General features: G+C 53.6%; 1 protein-coding gene across 1 annotated transcript in view; it reads right to left on the bottom strand.

Moving 5' to 3' along the window:
* MACROD1 (mono-ADP ribosylhydrolase 1) overlaps positions 1 to 16,098 on the bottom strand; it is a 150,132-nt gene that overhangs the window by 130,519 nt on the left and 3,515 nt on the right. Inside the window, 2 exon segments of the mRNA XM_072789647.1 lie at positions 4,709 to 4,825; positions 5,427 to 5,528. Coding sequence (XP_072645748.1) covers positions 4,709 to 4,825; positions 5,427 to 5,528 — 219 coding nt within the window.

Below are 16,098 nucleotides of genomic sequence, written 5' to 3' on the forward strand. Positions count from 1 at the left end.
TCCTGGCAGAATTAATTGGTCCCTGTGGTGTCGCATGGCACTTTGTTCAGACCTTGCTTCCAGGGCTTTGTCACATTATATTCTACTTAGCTGCTCTCGCTCTTGACTTCCCGATAACAATTTACTCAGGGCTCGTTTTGTGCCAGGCCCTGGGCCCAGCACTGGATGGGCCTGAACTCATGTCATCCTCACGCCCACCCTGGGTGGGGCCAGGGATGGTCCATTTTTCAGATGAGTAAACAGAGGCTTGGAGCCTCCTAGCCAGAGGACCCTGGGCTACCAGCAGGAAGACTGGGATTCCAATCAGCTCCTGGCTTCTGTGACAGCCCTGACTTGCCGACCTGGGACGGCTTTGAAGTGGAAGATTCCTTCTGTCTGCACAAAACATCACATTCATCCCTGCTCTGTCCCATTATGCCCTGAAGGCCAAAGCTGGCAGCTGGGCCCCGGGGCTGGCCAAGAATAGGGGTGTTTCTTTCTACCGGGACATTTCCTGCCCGGGACTCGGCTGTCTGCCGAAAACTAGGGACCTGCAGGCACAGGCCTGGTGAGCTGGGAGCTTCAAGGGCAAGAAAGTGACCCAGTCAAGGTCACCCCTCTCTATGGCAATGAGATGATATGGCAATGCCTCTATGGCATTCCACAGCTGAAGCACCTCCCCCAATACCACCCCTGTAAAGACTCCCAGACCTGAGCTTTCTCTGGAGGAAATGCTAGGCACAGTGTTCCCAGACACAGCCTGGGTAATCGGAGGCCAACCTGCAGCAGCAGGCACTGCCCCTAGGAATCTTCTGCTCCAGAATGGGGGCCTGCAGGGGCTCCCTGGTTTATCTTGCCAGCATGGCAGCCCAATTTAATTAAGATGGATGCAGCATGCCCCCGTGGGTAGGAGCCATGGCTGGCTACCAGATGGTGGGAGCCTGAGACTCCCTGGGTACTGCCAGAGCAAGCAGCCTCAGCAGCAGCCTGTGAACACAGAACCAAGGAAGGCCTAAGGCTGCCTGCATGGCACCTAGGTGCCTGGGGGGTCTGATCCTGGCCCTGTGACCTCTAGCCCTGCCACCCACCTGCCAGGCATTTCCCCACTGGACTCCGTGCCCCAGCATACTCCGTGCCCTCCACATACTATACAACACACTTCCTTTTTTTTTTTTTTTTTAAGATTTTATTTATTTATTCATGAGAGACACAGAGAGAGAGAGAGGCAGAGACACAGGCAGAGGGAGAAGCAGGCTCCATGCAGGGAGCCCGACGTGGGACTCAAACCGGGACTCCAGGATCATGCTCTGGGCCGAAGGCGGCGCTAAACCACTGAGCCACCCAGGCTGCCCCACACACCTCCCATCACAACACATACACATCCCACATACATCTACCATCACAGACACCACACACAGTACACACATGCTCCAATCACATCTCAAATACCAACACAGTGGGATCAAAGCAGGCCTGGCCTTCAAAAACCAGAGGACCGGTTGGCAAACAGTCTGATTGCCCAAAGTCTTGAGAAAGGCCACGGGCAGGAGGGAGGGAAGGGATGTTGGGGAGGGAAGGAGGCGGGCAGGCATGGAGGGCACCTGGCCCCTGCCATCCCCAAGGATCCCCCGGGTCCTCTGAGGGGGGTGGGAAGGGAGCCTGCAGCCAGACTGGAGACACCCCTACCTCCCAGCTCTTCGGCATGGTGGGAGTTGTAAGGATTCCAACCCCTTTCCCTCACAGGTCCCTCCCAGCTCCCCTGCCATGGTTCCTGCAGCTGGAGCAAGGCCCAGCCAGCAATGGCACCTTCCCTGCCCCCGCCGCCATCTGGCCATAGGGACAAAATGAGACACCCACACAAACAAAATCCAGAAAGTCTAAAGTTGACCTTAAGTCCCCAGCCCAGTCCTACCACACCACTCCCCACGGGACCAACACTGCCCTAAGCTTCAAAAATGAAAATTTAAAAATCCCCACCCTGCTATAATTGCTCGCTCCTCTTCCCCATTGTGGTGGCTCCACGGTCGGCACTGAGAAGCAATTATTCATGGCTAATGATTATAATCAAGTCAAATAGAATTTAATGGACACGTATTCTCTTCCTGCTTGAAACTTTACATATGAATTAAGCACATATGGGTTTCACGAGGCACAGACCAGACTAATGCAGCCCAAAAAGCCCCACGTTGCCTCGACTTTTATTCTGCTAATAAACAGGCTGATTGACGGCGTCACCAGGCTTGGAAACAGCGAACTCTGCTGCCCCCTGGTGGGCGGCCGGCAGGTGCTGAGCCAAGGCTGTTGGGGGTGGGGGTCCCCAGGGAGGAGGCCCAAGGATCCGGGCTGTGGGGCTCCAGGCCAAGGCCACCAAGGACCCCTGAGGTCTGACCAGTGGCAATGCCGCCAGAACACTGGTAACAGGAAAACGCAGGGAGGGAGGCCCTAGAGGGGAAGCCAGCTCTGTGTGGGACCCCCATGTCCGGGGCCTCCCTCAGCCATTCCCTAGGCTTCCACACAGGTTCTCAGTCCTCCCTGCTGTGAGACTCTAGAAAAAGGAGATATCCCAGGAAAACCCACCAAGAGGGTTTGGATAAACTGAGGCAAGCAGGGAGAGCTGAAAGCTGCTCCTCTGCAGGAGGCACCCAGCATCCCTTGGCATTCCTGGGACAGGGTTGATACCCAGAGAGATGACAGTGACATCAGTTCTAGCATCCACAACAGAGGCAGGTGATGAGGACTTGGTTCATGCCAGGTGCTGCGTGAGCATCACTGTTCATGAGCTTAGGTCCCTAATGCCCCCAACAACCCAGCAGGTGGGTTTTCTATCACCCCCACCAGGTGGAAGATGAGACAGGAGCCAGGGCACGTACATGCAGAACAGGAGTCCCCAGAGAGATGCAGCAAGCTCCCACCCCCAACCTCATGCCGTTGAACGCAGCCAGGACCAAAGTGCTCTTCTGAGAGTGAGAGGGGCTGACAGCCGCTGTACTCAGGAATCTGGCCAGGTGCGGAGACACTTCAGAAAAGCCATGGATCACACCCACAGCCCCACATGCAGCCTCCTGAGCCCCCGCCCTGCTCCTGCTGCATCCCACCAACACCCTACCTTAGTCTCCGCACCTCCCTCCTCGCCTGTCAGCTACCAATCCAGCTGGGAAGCAGCTGATAAGATGCCCCACTTTTCCCTCGGGCCACTTTGTAGCTCATCAAGGAAAGTATGTCAGGGATCCTCTCATACCGTTGCCCATGACTGACCACAGGCCACAGGCACGCAGCAGAGCAGCCCCACAGACATGCAGGACAGAACCCTCAGCCATGGCTCCAAGGCTTAGTCCTTCCACCCAGACCAGCCCCTCCTGGGCTCAGGCAGCAAGAAGGCTCTTCTATTCCAGGCCACCATGACATCTGCCAACCCAGCATGACTTGTCTTAACCCCATATCTCCCCAGATGGACTCACAGGTCTGCTGGCACCCCCTGTCCTAGTGGCCCCGAGAGAAACACAGCTGACACACCAGCAGAAACCCAAAGGGGACCAAGCTCCCTCTGCCCTCAGTTGGAACTCCTGTCTTTGTGTCACTGGTCACCTGTGCACTGAGACAGACAATGTAGGGGAACAGGGACTCCTGTGTGATTACAAAAACAGGCAGAGAGACACGTAGAGCAATGCCATGGCCAGAAACGCAACCCAAACCCCAACAAGCAGGCCTGGGGCAAGCCGAGTGGCTACGTCTTCCCAGGTCCCAAGAGTCCAGCCCCTTATCAATAAGAGTATCAGCAGCCACATCCCAGGGGCACTCAGGGACACCACTCCCTGGCCAGAAAGTGGGGTCAGACATGATGGCCGCAAGCCCAAGGGCAAGGTGGAGGAGATCTGAGATGTTCCAGGGTGGGGTGGGTGCCTGAGACTGCTGTGGTGAGGAGGTGGCAGTGCACTGAGGTTTCCTAGGACCCAGGAAAAGAGGCTCTGCCTGTGTGTCCAAACCTTTCTGTAAGGAAGCTCCTCCCAGTGAAGCTTGGTAAACAGGTGAATCCAGGCTGGGATTCTGCCCCGCCATGGGTTCTTGTCCCATGAACCACCTGAGACCACCTGTGTGCCAGGCAGACTTGAGTGTCCCTTGACACCCCCCTCCTGACCTCCGCCAGACAACCATAGCCCAGGAGGACACCAACCACCCTCCTGCCTCCTACCCCCAGGAGGGGAGAGAACCAGGAGGCTCCTCCACTCATCACAATAACCTGCCAAGCCAGCTAGAGCCACAGCAGGAAGCTGAGCACGCGGCACAAGGGCCTCTGCCCCCACCTTTCCCCTGACAAGCTTCCATCACCTGCTGCAGGTAGGAAGGGGGCTCAGCAGGCAGGAAAGCCGTGGTCGGGCGTCTGCAGCCCCTGAGGTCAGACCACCCTATTCTGGCCTCCGCCTTCCTGGCAGGGCAGCCCGGCGCAATTCCAGCCAAGCCCTCTCCCTTCCCAGCTGCTAATGGGTCTCAGAGCCGCAAGGCAGCTCGGCCAAGGTGCCCCTGACACAGCAGGTCAGGGTTTCAAGGGAAAGGAGTCCGGGCCGCCGACACACTGGGTTCCCGTGGCGCCAGCAAGCCATCCTCATCCAGCCACCCGAGTCTCACTGGAGCCAGATGGCGTCCACCCATGCCTGCCACAGCAGACTGGAGCAAAGGTGACGAGGCGGCCACCCAGGTCCCTGGCTCGGGCCAGCCAGAAGCCCCCACTCACCAGCATTGACAATGGCGTCCACCTCCAGCTTAGTGATGTCGCCTCGAAACAGGGAGATCTTCTCGTTGAGCTGCTTATCCTTCTTGTACTTTGGCTCCTCCACCTTTGCAGTCGCCCCTAGATAAGCAGAGGCCGAGGGGCCGAGGTCAGAGAGAGGCCCTCACTCAGGTGACCCACCAGTGCCTCCAGCACCCCCCACCACCTCCAGAGGCAGGTGACTGATGAACTGTACCGGCCGTCCACAATGATCAAGCACCTCTCCTGCGAAGCATACACATGGTCCCCTTGAATCTTCTCGAGGTTAAACACAGGTACAGCATTAATGTCATCCATTCCCATTTTACAGATGTGGAAACTGAGGCCTAGGCAGGTTGAGTGACTTGCCCTGCGTGATGGGTTGCCAGGCCTGCAGTTCGCAGGGCCTGGACATTCACTGACCGCCCCACTGCAGGCCACTGGACCACGGCTTCAAATCCCAGCTCCCGGCAACTGTGTGGTCGTGACTCCGGAGCTCAGTCTCCCCATAGTACAATGGTGATAAAAACTGAACCCTTTTCAGACCATGTTCATAATTAAAGCCCCCCTCCCCCCAGCAAGCACCCAGTGGGTGCTGCTGCCATTCTCGGCACAGCCGGTACGATGCCGCCAAGACATGGGTCGGGGTTTGAAGAGGCCACCCGCCACATCGCCAGCTGCACCTGCCTGGTGCGGGGCTTACCTTTCGCCATCTCCTTCCACGTTGGGATCTTCTTCAGCCTGATGAAGTCCCTGCAGAAGTAATGTTCCTCCCGTTGCTTGTCAGTCAGGCCCTTCAGAAAGGCTACAGGGGCAGGATGGGGCAGGCAGGTAGGAGCGTCAAGGCAGGCAGGGAGAAGAGCGGTCCAGGGGCTTCCCCCACCCTCTGTTCCTCTCCCCTCCTCACCACAACGCTCACCTCATCCAAGGATGCAAACCAGCCCTATTCATCCACCCTTCCCGCAGGCACACGAGGAGGTGAGAACCAGGAGGTCCCTAGACCATCCTGTCCATCCTGCCCTGCCCTTTTTGTTCTGGAGGGGACCTGAGGCCCAGGGAGAGAGAGGGCCTCTCCCAGCTACCGCAGACCTGAGTTCAGAATCCCGCTCTGCCACATTCCGGCTGTGTCCACACCTCTGGCTCCCTGATTTCTTCAATGTATAGAATGGGGATTAATTAAGAGGCCCCTTGCAGAATAATTTCAAGCATATTGGATGCACGTAAGGAGAGCAGGTTGGTGGCACTGGACGAGCTATATTCTCAGTTACATCCTCAATAGGGTATATTATCACCATGGTTATTTGTAGGCAGCAGGACACAGGGTACATCCTCAAAGAGCCAAGGAACCAACTAGATCCCTGTTCACAGCACCTCCACCCCCAGCACGGCAGAGAGCTCCCCACAGACGATGTCCACTGGCTTCTTCCAGTGTGCACCGAGGGAGCAAGCCCCTAGGATTGTCCCCATCCTACAGATGAGGAAATGGAGATCCCTGGGAGGCTAGGAAGCCACACCTGGTCACACAGCTGGTGAGTGGGGAGCCAGGCCCCCTTCTGCTCACAGGCTCTGGGTCCACCCAGCCTGGTTTCCCTGCTCTGGCTCTGCTCCCTGGGCCTGGTTTTCCCTTTGGGTGGAACCAGGCCCAGGAGGAGCGCGGAACCCCCTCTCAAGGCTTCCCAGGAGCACAGTGGTCCAGGTTCCTGGCTCGTGGGCTCCCTCTGCCGGCCCGAGGCCACCAGGCGCCCAGGCTCCCAGCCGGGCCTTGCTCCCCTGGACTACATGCTCCCCAGATGGAGCGGCCCTCACTGACCACTTATTGAGGGGTGGGCAACAAACAGCAAAGGTCACACTCAAGGAACTCAAAAAGCACCAGAAAATGTGCAGAGGTGGGGGGGGCAATTAGGGAAGGTGAGAGGAGAGGCAGGGCTTGCCTCCTGGAGCCTTCTATGGAAAAGGCCTCAAAGAGCAGGTGTTCAAGAGACAGGTGGGTTGTCCACACATGCCTTTTGCCCTGCAGAAGTCAACCATCCAAAGCCTCTGTCCCTGAAGGATGTATGAGGAGCAGGGAAAGGGCCCAGCTCATGGTCCAGCTCAGTATTATGGCTGGGATGATCATAAAAGGCTGCTAGCGCCCCCCAAATCTGCTTCAACTGTGGCTTGAGCCAGAACTACACTTTCTGGCAGCCACTTCCCACTCTTTCCCACACACGCCCACAATGTGCAAGTCCTGCATATGGTACAAGGACGTAGGGGCCCTTGGGAACCTACAATCCGCCACAGGAGACACTGCCTGAGCAGGTGTTCCACAACCAAGCCAGCCATCCAAGCTCTGAGGACGTTCAGGGGGTGGGAGAGGAGGCAGCAGGAACGCCCATCCAGGGGCTTAAGAGAGAAATGGGAGGTAGGCAGCGTAGGCAAGGGCGGTTCACCACATGAACAGTATGTTAGAGGTCCTGGGTGGGTGAAATTCAGGGTGTGGGGCAGAAGGCAGGCACAGCGGGAGAGACACTGTGAGGAGATGGGGCCATCGTGGAGCCACCAAGTCTGTTAAGAACTCACGTCATCCCAGGGGCACCTGAAGCAGATTAAAAATGCTTTCACGGGGGCACCTGGGTGACTCAGTCAGTTAAGCATCTGCTTTTGGCTTAGATCATGATCTTGGGGGGTCCTGGGATGAAGCCCCAAGTCAGGCTTCCTGCTGAGTGGGGAGTCTGCTTTTCCCTCTCCCTCTATGCTCTCTCTCAAATAAATAAATAAATAAATAAAATATTTTAAAAATAAAAATAAATGGGGCACCTGGGTGGCTCAGTTGGTTAAATGTCTGCCTTCAGCTCAGGTCATGGTTTCAGGGTCCTGGAATCCAGCCCCACATCAGGCTCCCTGCTCAGTGGGGAGTCTGCTTCTCCTCCCTCTGCCCTTCCTCCCCACTTGTGCACTCACTCACTCTTTCTCAAATGATTTTTTTAAATCTTTTTATTTTTTTTTTAAGATTTATTCATGAGAGACACACACAGAGAGAGAGAGAGAGAGAGAGGCAGAGACACAGGCAGAGGGAGAAGCAGGCTCCATGCAGGAAGCCCGAAACGGGACTCGATCCCGGGTCTCCATCACACCCTGGGCTGAAGGCGGCACCAAACTGCTGAGCCACCTGGGCTGCCCTAAAAATCTTTTTAAAAAGAAGAGTTAGCTCTTCTACAAGAATAAAAATTTTTAAAAAGTAATGCTTTCACCAAATTCATACAACTCAATACCAACAAAACAAACAAACCAATTAAAAACTGGGCGGGGTGGGGGGGCACACCTGGGTGGCTTAGTAGTTGAGCGTTCGCCTTTGGCTCAGGTCGTGATCCTGGGGTCCTGGGATCCAGTCCCACATCAGGCTCCCTGCAAGGAGCCTGCTTCTCCCTCTGCCTATGTCTCTGCCTCTCACTTTCTGTGTCCTTCATGAATAAATAAATAAAATCTTTAAAAAATGGGCGAGGATCTGAATAGACAATTTTCAAAGAAGATGGCCAACAGGCACATGAAAAGATACTCGACAGCACTCATCATGAGGGAAATGCAAATCAAAGCCACAATGAGCTACCACTCACACCTGTCAGAGTGGCTAAAATAAAAAAAGACAAGAAATAGGATGTGGAGAAAAGGGAACTTTGTGCACTGCTGGTGGGGATGTACATAGGTGCTGCCCCTGTGGAAAACAATACGGCAGGTCCTCAAAAAGTTAAAAATAGAAATACCAGGGGCACCTGGCTGGCTCAGTGAGTGGAGCATTTGACTCTTCATCTCAGGGTTGTGAGTTCAAGCCCCACATTGAGTGTAGAGATGAAAGAGAGAAAGAAAGAGGAAGGAAGGAAGGAAGGAAGGAAGGAAGGAAGGAAGGAAGGAAGGAAGGAAGGAAAGAAGGAAGGAAGGAAGGAAGGAAGGCCGGCCAGCCATATGATCCAGTAATTCCACTTCTGAGTATTTACCCAAAGAAAATGAAAGCACTAATTCAAAATTCAAAAAGATACTAATACTAATACTAATTTAAAAAGATACATGCACTCCTATGTTCACTAAAGTGTTATTTCCAATCGCTAAGATATGGAAGCAACCAAAGAGGCCATCAATAGATGAATGGATAAAGAAGAGGTGGGAGAGGGGATCCCTGGGTGGCGCAGCGGTTTGGCGCCTGCCTTTGGCCCAGGGCGCAATCCTGGAGACCCGGGATCAAACCCCACGTCGGGCTCCCGGTGCATGGAGCCTGCTTCTCCCTCTGCCTATGTCTCTGCCTCTCTCTCTCTCTCTCTGTGACTATCATAAATAAATAAAAATTAAAAAAAAAATTTTAAAAGAAGAGGTGGGAGATACACACGATGAAATATTACTCAGCCATAAAGAAGAATGAAACCTTGCCATTTGCCGCAACGTGGATGAAGCTAGAAAATGCTATGCTAAGTGAAATAAGTCAGATAGAAAATGACAAAAGCCACATGAGCTTACTTACATGTAGAATCTAAAAAACAAAACAAAAACAGCCTGATAAGTTCAGAGAACACATTGGTAGTTGCCAGAGAGCAAAGGGCGGTGGGGATGGGCAAAATAGGTGCAGGGGACTAAGGGACACATCCTTTAATAAGGTATGAGAAGTCACCTAGAAGCATATGTTTACATCAAGCCATTCATTGCATGTAACTATACCCTTAATGTCAATGCCCAAAATAAATAAAATAAATGTAAAAATAATAATAATAATAATAAGGTATGAGAAGTACCATAGGGAATACAGTCAATAATACTGTAATACCAACGGGTGGTGACAGATGGTGACTATGCTTGTAACATATACGAATGTCAAATCGCTACATCGTACACCTAAAACGAATATTGTATGCCAGCTATACTTGCATTAAAAATAAATAAATAAATTTTGGGGTGACTCAGTTGGTTAAGTGCCTGCCTTCAGCTCGGGTCATTATTCTGGGGTCCTGGGATTGAGCCCCACATTGGGGCTCCCCGCTCACCAGGGAGTCTTGCTCCTCCCCTCCCCTGTTCATGCTCTTTCTCAAATAAAGAAAATCTTTAAAAATTATAATAAATAAATAATTTTTAAAAGATTTTATTCATTCATGAGAGACACACAGAGAGGCAGAGAGAGAAACAGCCTCCACACAGGGAGCCAATGTGGGATTCAATCCCAGGACCCCGGGATCACGAACTGAGCCAAAGGCAGACACTCAACGGCTGAGCCACTCAGGTATCCCAAATAAAGAACTTTAAAAAATGTTTTCACCAGATATAGATTAACTATTCCCCCAACTCTCAGCAGTGGCATTTTCATTCTAAGAGGCTAGGATATCACACTGTGGATGGTCCCCAGTGTGGATGGTCCCCTCTGTCACTAGCGTGTCCTGATGCTCACAGCCCATCTCCCTTCTCCCCCCTTCAAAAGCCTACCCTCCCCATTGGACACACGACCCCATGCACAAGCTAAGTAACAGGCCACAGGCTCCCACTTAACCACTCCTTTTTCTGTGTGTTGGGGGAGGGTATTGGTCTTTGGAAAGAGCTGAAGTGCTTCTCCAAGTCTTGGCTACCTATCCTTTTCTGCAAAGTGGGGGTAAAGAAAGCTCCCTCCTGCTCTAAAGGAGAAGCAGAACAAGCTTAGCTGGATACATAGCAAAGCACTCGGCCGCTGGTGGACAGTACCACTGAGCAAAGATCAAACAGGGAGGGGAGGCCAGGCTCCTTCCAGCCTCTGCCTCTCCCCGGCCATCTGAGCGCAGAGCAGTCAGTTCCTAAGTATCTACTGAGCACCGACCAGGCACCAATCCTGGAGGTGGGAGGCAAGGTGAAGTCCTAGGGCCAGAGCAAGCAGACAGGAGGCCAGGACAGCTTCCCTGAGGAGGGACGGTAACTTCTCTCTGGTCTGCCCCAGGGGCTGCAAATGGCTGGAGAAAATCCCATCACCAAACAGAAGGCTCCCTCTACATTCCTGATCTCCTCCAGCTGGGACGCTGCCTCTCCTGCCAGCTGGGAAACTGCCCCCCACCCGCCCACCGCCACCCCCCACCGTCCCCCACTGGCCTTCCATCCCCCACTGGCCTTCCGTCCCTCAGCCCAGGCTGCTGGCTCACCTAGAGGACTCACTCCTACAGCTCCTCCACTGGACTGTCTTATCTGCCCTCAAACACCCTCTGGAGTCCCCTCCTGTCTCAAGGTCATAAAGCCTTCCTGAACCATGCACTCCATGCCCTGCAGCTGTGGCCTCATCTCTGTCTTCCTCGTCCACTGCCCCCACTTCCTCCCTCCTGTGCTCCCCTAAGCCCTCCCCAGTCTTGCCCACCTCTGTACAAGGCCAGTCAGAGACACCACATGGGCCCCATGACCCCAAGGTGGGCCCTTCTGTCCTCTCTTGTGCACTCAGCACCCCCCACCCCTACTTCCCCCCCAGGACCCAACCTCTCCTGGATCCCACCCCACTCATGGGTCCCCCTATCTCCTTGATGCCTCTTCTTTTCCTTAGTCTATATCCTTACACATTCCAAACCCTCTTTCAGCTCACGGTCTGGTCTGGGGCTATACCTCCAGCTCCTCAGCTCTCTGCTAAGCATCAAGCATCAGATCCCCAAGGTCTGTGGCCTACCCTCATCCTCAAACTCCTCATGTGCAAATCTGAACTTCTGACTCCTTCCTCCCAAACACGGTTTTCTCTCCTTCATGCTTCCCCTTCTCAATAACAGTCCCAGACTCTGCTAGGACCCCATAAGGTGGGGGAGGGGTCCTTTCTCTTAGTCCCCTGGTCCATCCATCTGCAGGCTGTTAGATTTATCCCCACAATACCCCCAAAGCCAAGCCCTCTGCTCACCCCTGCCAGGGGCCAAGCCACTATCATTGCTCCCTAGCACCACCCAGAAGTCCTCTACTCCTGGTGGACTCCCCAGTCCACCCGATCATCTGTTCCTCACACAGCAACCCAGGAATCTTAGACACAGAATTCTATTTAAAGCTCAAAGTCCAAGTCCTTACCAAGGCCCATGTGACAGCCCTGCCTCTCCCCCTAATCTCCTCTACTGCTCCCTGCCCACAACACTACATTCTGCCTCCCACACCTCTGCAGTCCATGCAGATCAATTACCTTTCAGTTCCTCCCACCACCAGACTGTCTCCTGCCTCAGGGCCTTTGTACCTGCGGGCCCTCGGCCTGACCTTCCTTTATAAGCCCCTCCCAGCTGCCTTCCCCACTCCACAGAGCAGCCCCTCCCCTACTGGCTATGCTTTATTCCTGTACTTGACCTTGGCCACTTGGGGATCTGTGGTATTTATGCTGGATTCCCACCATCTGGCACAGTGCATGGCATGTGTAAGCGTCCATGGGCATCTGTGGGAGGAATCGATAAATGAGCCGAGACCTGAATGTTGAGTGCATATTTGCTAAGAGAACAGAGTCGTCCAGGTGGAGAAGACAATATATGAAAAAGCTCTGAGGCAGGAGAGAGCATTTGGGTGAGTGGGTGAGGAAATGGATAGAAATCTAGAAGGGCTGGACCAGAGAGCAAAGGCCAGGCTGTGGCAGTCCCCTCCCCTCAGCTTGTCTCCCATCAGAGGAACAGAGACTCTGGAAGGAATGTGCTGGTCCAGGCCGCTACTATGGTTTTGATTCCTCTTGCTCCTTGGTCCCACTAGGTTTGGGCTTATGAGCTCCTGACATCACGTTCATGGGCAGGTCACTCTGTGCCTCAGTTTCCTCATCTCTAGTTAAGGGACTAGGCAGGCTCACCTGCCTAGGTCCTGGGGTGAAGGGACTGTCAGAATACCCAGACGCTGCCAAGGGCAAGACACACAGCGGATACGCAGTCCTTCCTGCGAGTGAGCGGAGACCCCGAGTGCAAAGTGAAACAAGACCAAGCTGGGGAGAGGGCTTTCTATTCCAAGTTGGAGGCATAAGTAGGTAGAGGAGCTTTTTGAATTGAATACGGGTGCCCATATTTGTCATCTTGCACAGTTGAGACCAGAGGTAGGTCCCCTAAGAGGCCCCGGCACACCCAGGTGTGGGTCCTCCCAGCCAGATGAACCCAGGGCCGGGAAGTGAACATGCCTGCCGAGGTGCTGCGGGGACGTCACGCAGGCCAATTCTACAGGGCTCCTGTGTACTGAGTTCCTCTGGCTGGGTAAGCCCCAGGCACCCCATGGGATGAGTCTGGGGAGCCTGGAAATGGCTAGAGTCCCCTAGCAGATGCCACCACCTTGCTTTCCAGAAGCAACAGGTATGCTGTGGCCACAGGAAAGCCAGGAGGGGACCCTACCCAAGGCTCTCTCCTGTGCTGTCCTGACCAGCATCCGAGAGCTGGTCTGAGGGACCCACAGCCTGCACGGACCCCTCTCACCAGCAAAGCCCAAAAGACGGCTCCACTTTCCAGAGAAGGAAGATAGCCAGGACTCCTGGCTCTGCCACCAGCCAACTAGGCGCTGACCTTGGAGACATCTGTCAGCCTGTCCCTTCCAGTTCATGGTCCCCGGCCACACACCTCCTGAAGCTAGCATGTGGGGCACCTTGTCCTTGTCTCCAGAGTGAGGCTGCAGCCTGATTGACCCCTGAGGAACTACACACTGCCCGGGCCTCTGATTTATGGGGAAGGAGAAGCCAATTATGATTCTCCCTGGCTCCAAGGAACCAAGGGTCATCCTCATTGCCTTGGCTCCATCTGTCAGCTAGGCCCCATGCATTTATAACATTTTCTACCTCCTTTTGCCAGAAGGACAGATGCAGACTTAAAGCACAAGCGAGTTTTATTTTTCTATAAAAGATGCATAACATACGTTTTAATTTTCTTTCTTTTTTGGAGAGGCAAGAGAATTTCACAGCTCAGTGAGACAGGTGTTGTAAAAAGATGTTTGCAGTAAATTTTGATGGGGAGGCCTGACCCTGGACGAAGCTCTCAGCAGCTCCCAGGCATGAAAACTGAGCTGGAGGAAGCTGGCTGCACCAGAGCCATAAAGTGCAGTGGGTGAATGGGAATTCAATGATGTGTTTTAAGAAGTGTCTTTATGGCACTTTGCTAGATGGTGTTCAGAAAGGTGAGGGCAGGCTGGCACGGAGGGAGGCTCCTCTTCTGGAGAAGGCCACGTGGACAGGGCTGACAACGGCAGGGCCCTGGGAACACAGCGGCATGGGCATTAATCACCGGGGCTCAATGTCCCCTGAGAGCTGGGTCTTGTCAAAGTCTGTGGCACAAGCAATGGGGAGACAGAGCATGGGGCACCTGGGCCCCCTTGCCTCTGCCCATGGTAGGATACCAAGGCTGCTTCCCCAAGAGACCAGTAGGGGAAGACTCCCCAGTTCCCAGGTGAGCCTGCAAATTTCCCCGTTTCGGGAATCCAATCAAAGAAATCATCCGCTCTGCATGAAAGCCCAAGAGGGATGAACTTAGTCCTCATCTCTGCCCAGTGCAAAGGGGAGGCTGGAACACTGGAGCTCTAGCTTGTAGCACCAGGGAGAGGAGACATGGCTCAGAATATGCAGGTCATTAGCTCCAGCATTTGAGACCATGAGGGAGACAAGTTTACACAAGCCCAGTGCTGCTGTGGCCAAACCAGTGCAGAGAGAGGAGATAGACCCAAGCAGTGACAACAGAGGGGGTCACTGGGGACCCTTTATACGCCGTGGACCCTTTTTATACACCACCGGGTACAAAATGGTTTCTGATGCGATCCTTGCACAACCTACAAATCAGGTCCTGTTGGTCCCATTTCACAGATGTGGAAATTGAGGTCAGGGAGCAGGGAAGCAGCGGTGCTGGGGCTGGCCCATGTCTGATGGCACCAATTGCCCATCCTCTTCTTAGCAGCTCTGCCCCCACTGAAGGTCAGGAGGGTCTGTGGCACCCCTCCTGTGGTGACATAGTCCCTAGATGCCTGCAATGCCCAACTGCCTTTAGGGTATGATTATTTCCACAGTCTTGTGATAAATAGGCACCACCTCTGGGGATAATGAGCCTCCCCATTACTAAGGCAACTAGAGAAATAATCCTCTGGGTGGTAAAATCGGATACCACGGAGATCTCCCCAAAGGACTGACTGTCTTTCTAGCCAGGAAGATCCAGCCTGGTGGTATTTACTTACCCAGAGGGAGAATGGGTCTACAGAGGTGGCCAGTCACCTTAGGAAGGAGAAAGGAAATGCCCAGAGTAAGGCAGAATTTGGCCGTGTGTCCAGAGGACGCACTGGGCCAGGAGCTGAGGCAGCCTGCACCCAGGGCCCGGAGCAGGCAGTCAACAGTGCATAAAGACTGAACAACTGAGCAATCACCCAAGGAAGGGGATTCTTGGTAGGTAGGTCCACCCCTTGCAGGGAAGCTTGTCCAGCCTGCCCAGGGCAGTGAGATCAGCTTCCAAAATCTTTCAACCAGCTCCCTAGCTGAGAACACATGCTGCTGAGTGAACCTAGGACTATGATTTGGCTTCTGTGTGGCTTTTCCACAGGGAGAAGAGGCCCTGCCTAGACACCCTTTCCAGACCCGCTGCTATCATATTTCCCACCGTGAGCTGCACATCAACCTTCTGACCTACATCAGGCTCTTGTGAGTTTGGTTACTGTGCACCAGGCTTTGAGAGAGGATCATCCCAAGCACATATAGGTATTTGGAAAGCACATGTCCATCGAAGACATGTACAGGAATAATCAGAGCAGCTTTATTCCCAACAGCCCCAAAGTGGAGAACTAAATACTCATCAACAGGAGAACGAGTACACAAAATGTGGTACGGCCACACCGTGGAACACTACACAGCCATAAAGAGCAAACTGGGGGCTCCTGGGTGGCTCAGTCAGTCAGGCACCTGCCTAAGGCTCAGGTAATGATCCCAGGGTCCTGGGATGGAGCCCCGCATCAGGCTCCCTGCTCAGTGGGGAGCCTGCTTCTCCTTTTTTTTTTTTTTTTTTTTTTAAAGAGATTTTATTTATTTATTCATGAGACAGAGAAAGAGAGAGGCAGAGACACAGGCAGAGGGAGAAGCAAGCCCCACGCAAGGGCCGGACATGGGACTCGATCCTGGGACTCCAGGATCATGCCCTGGGCTGAAGGAGGCGCTAAACCTCCGAGCCACCCAGGCTGCCCTCTCCTTCTCCTTCTGCCTGCAGTTCCCCCTGCTTGTGCTCTCTCTCAAATAAATAAAACCTTAAAAAAAAAAAAAAAAAAAAAAAAGGCAAACTGTATACCCAGTAATGTGCATGAACCACACAACTATAAGTAAACAGAGCTGTATGCCTCTGTTTGTATGAAGTCCGAGGAATAGTAAGAGGTACTGACTGCAAAGGGGCTCAAAGGAACCTTCTGGGGTGATGGCAACCTATTGACCACAGTTGGATATTTACATAAAAATAAAAATATACTGA

The sequence above is a fragment of the Canis lupus genome, chromosome 21, assembly GCF_048164855.1.
Source record: "Canis lupus baileyi chromosome 21, mCanLup2.hap1, whole genome shotgun sequence".
NCBI lineage: Eukaryota > Metazoa > Chordata > Mammalia > Carnivora > Canidae > Canis > Canis lupus.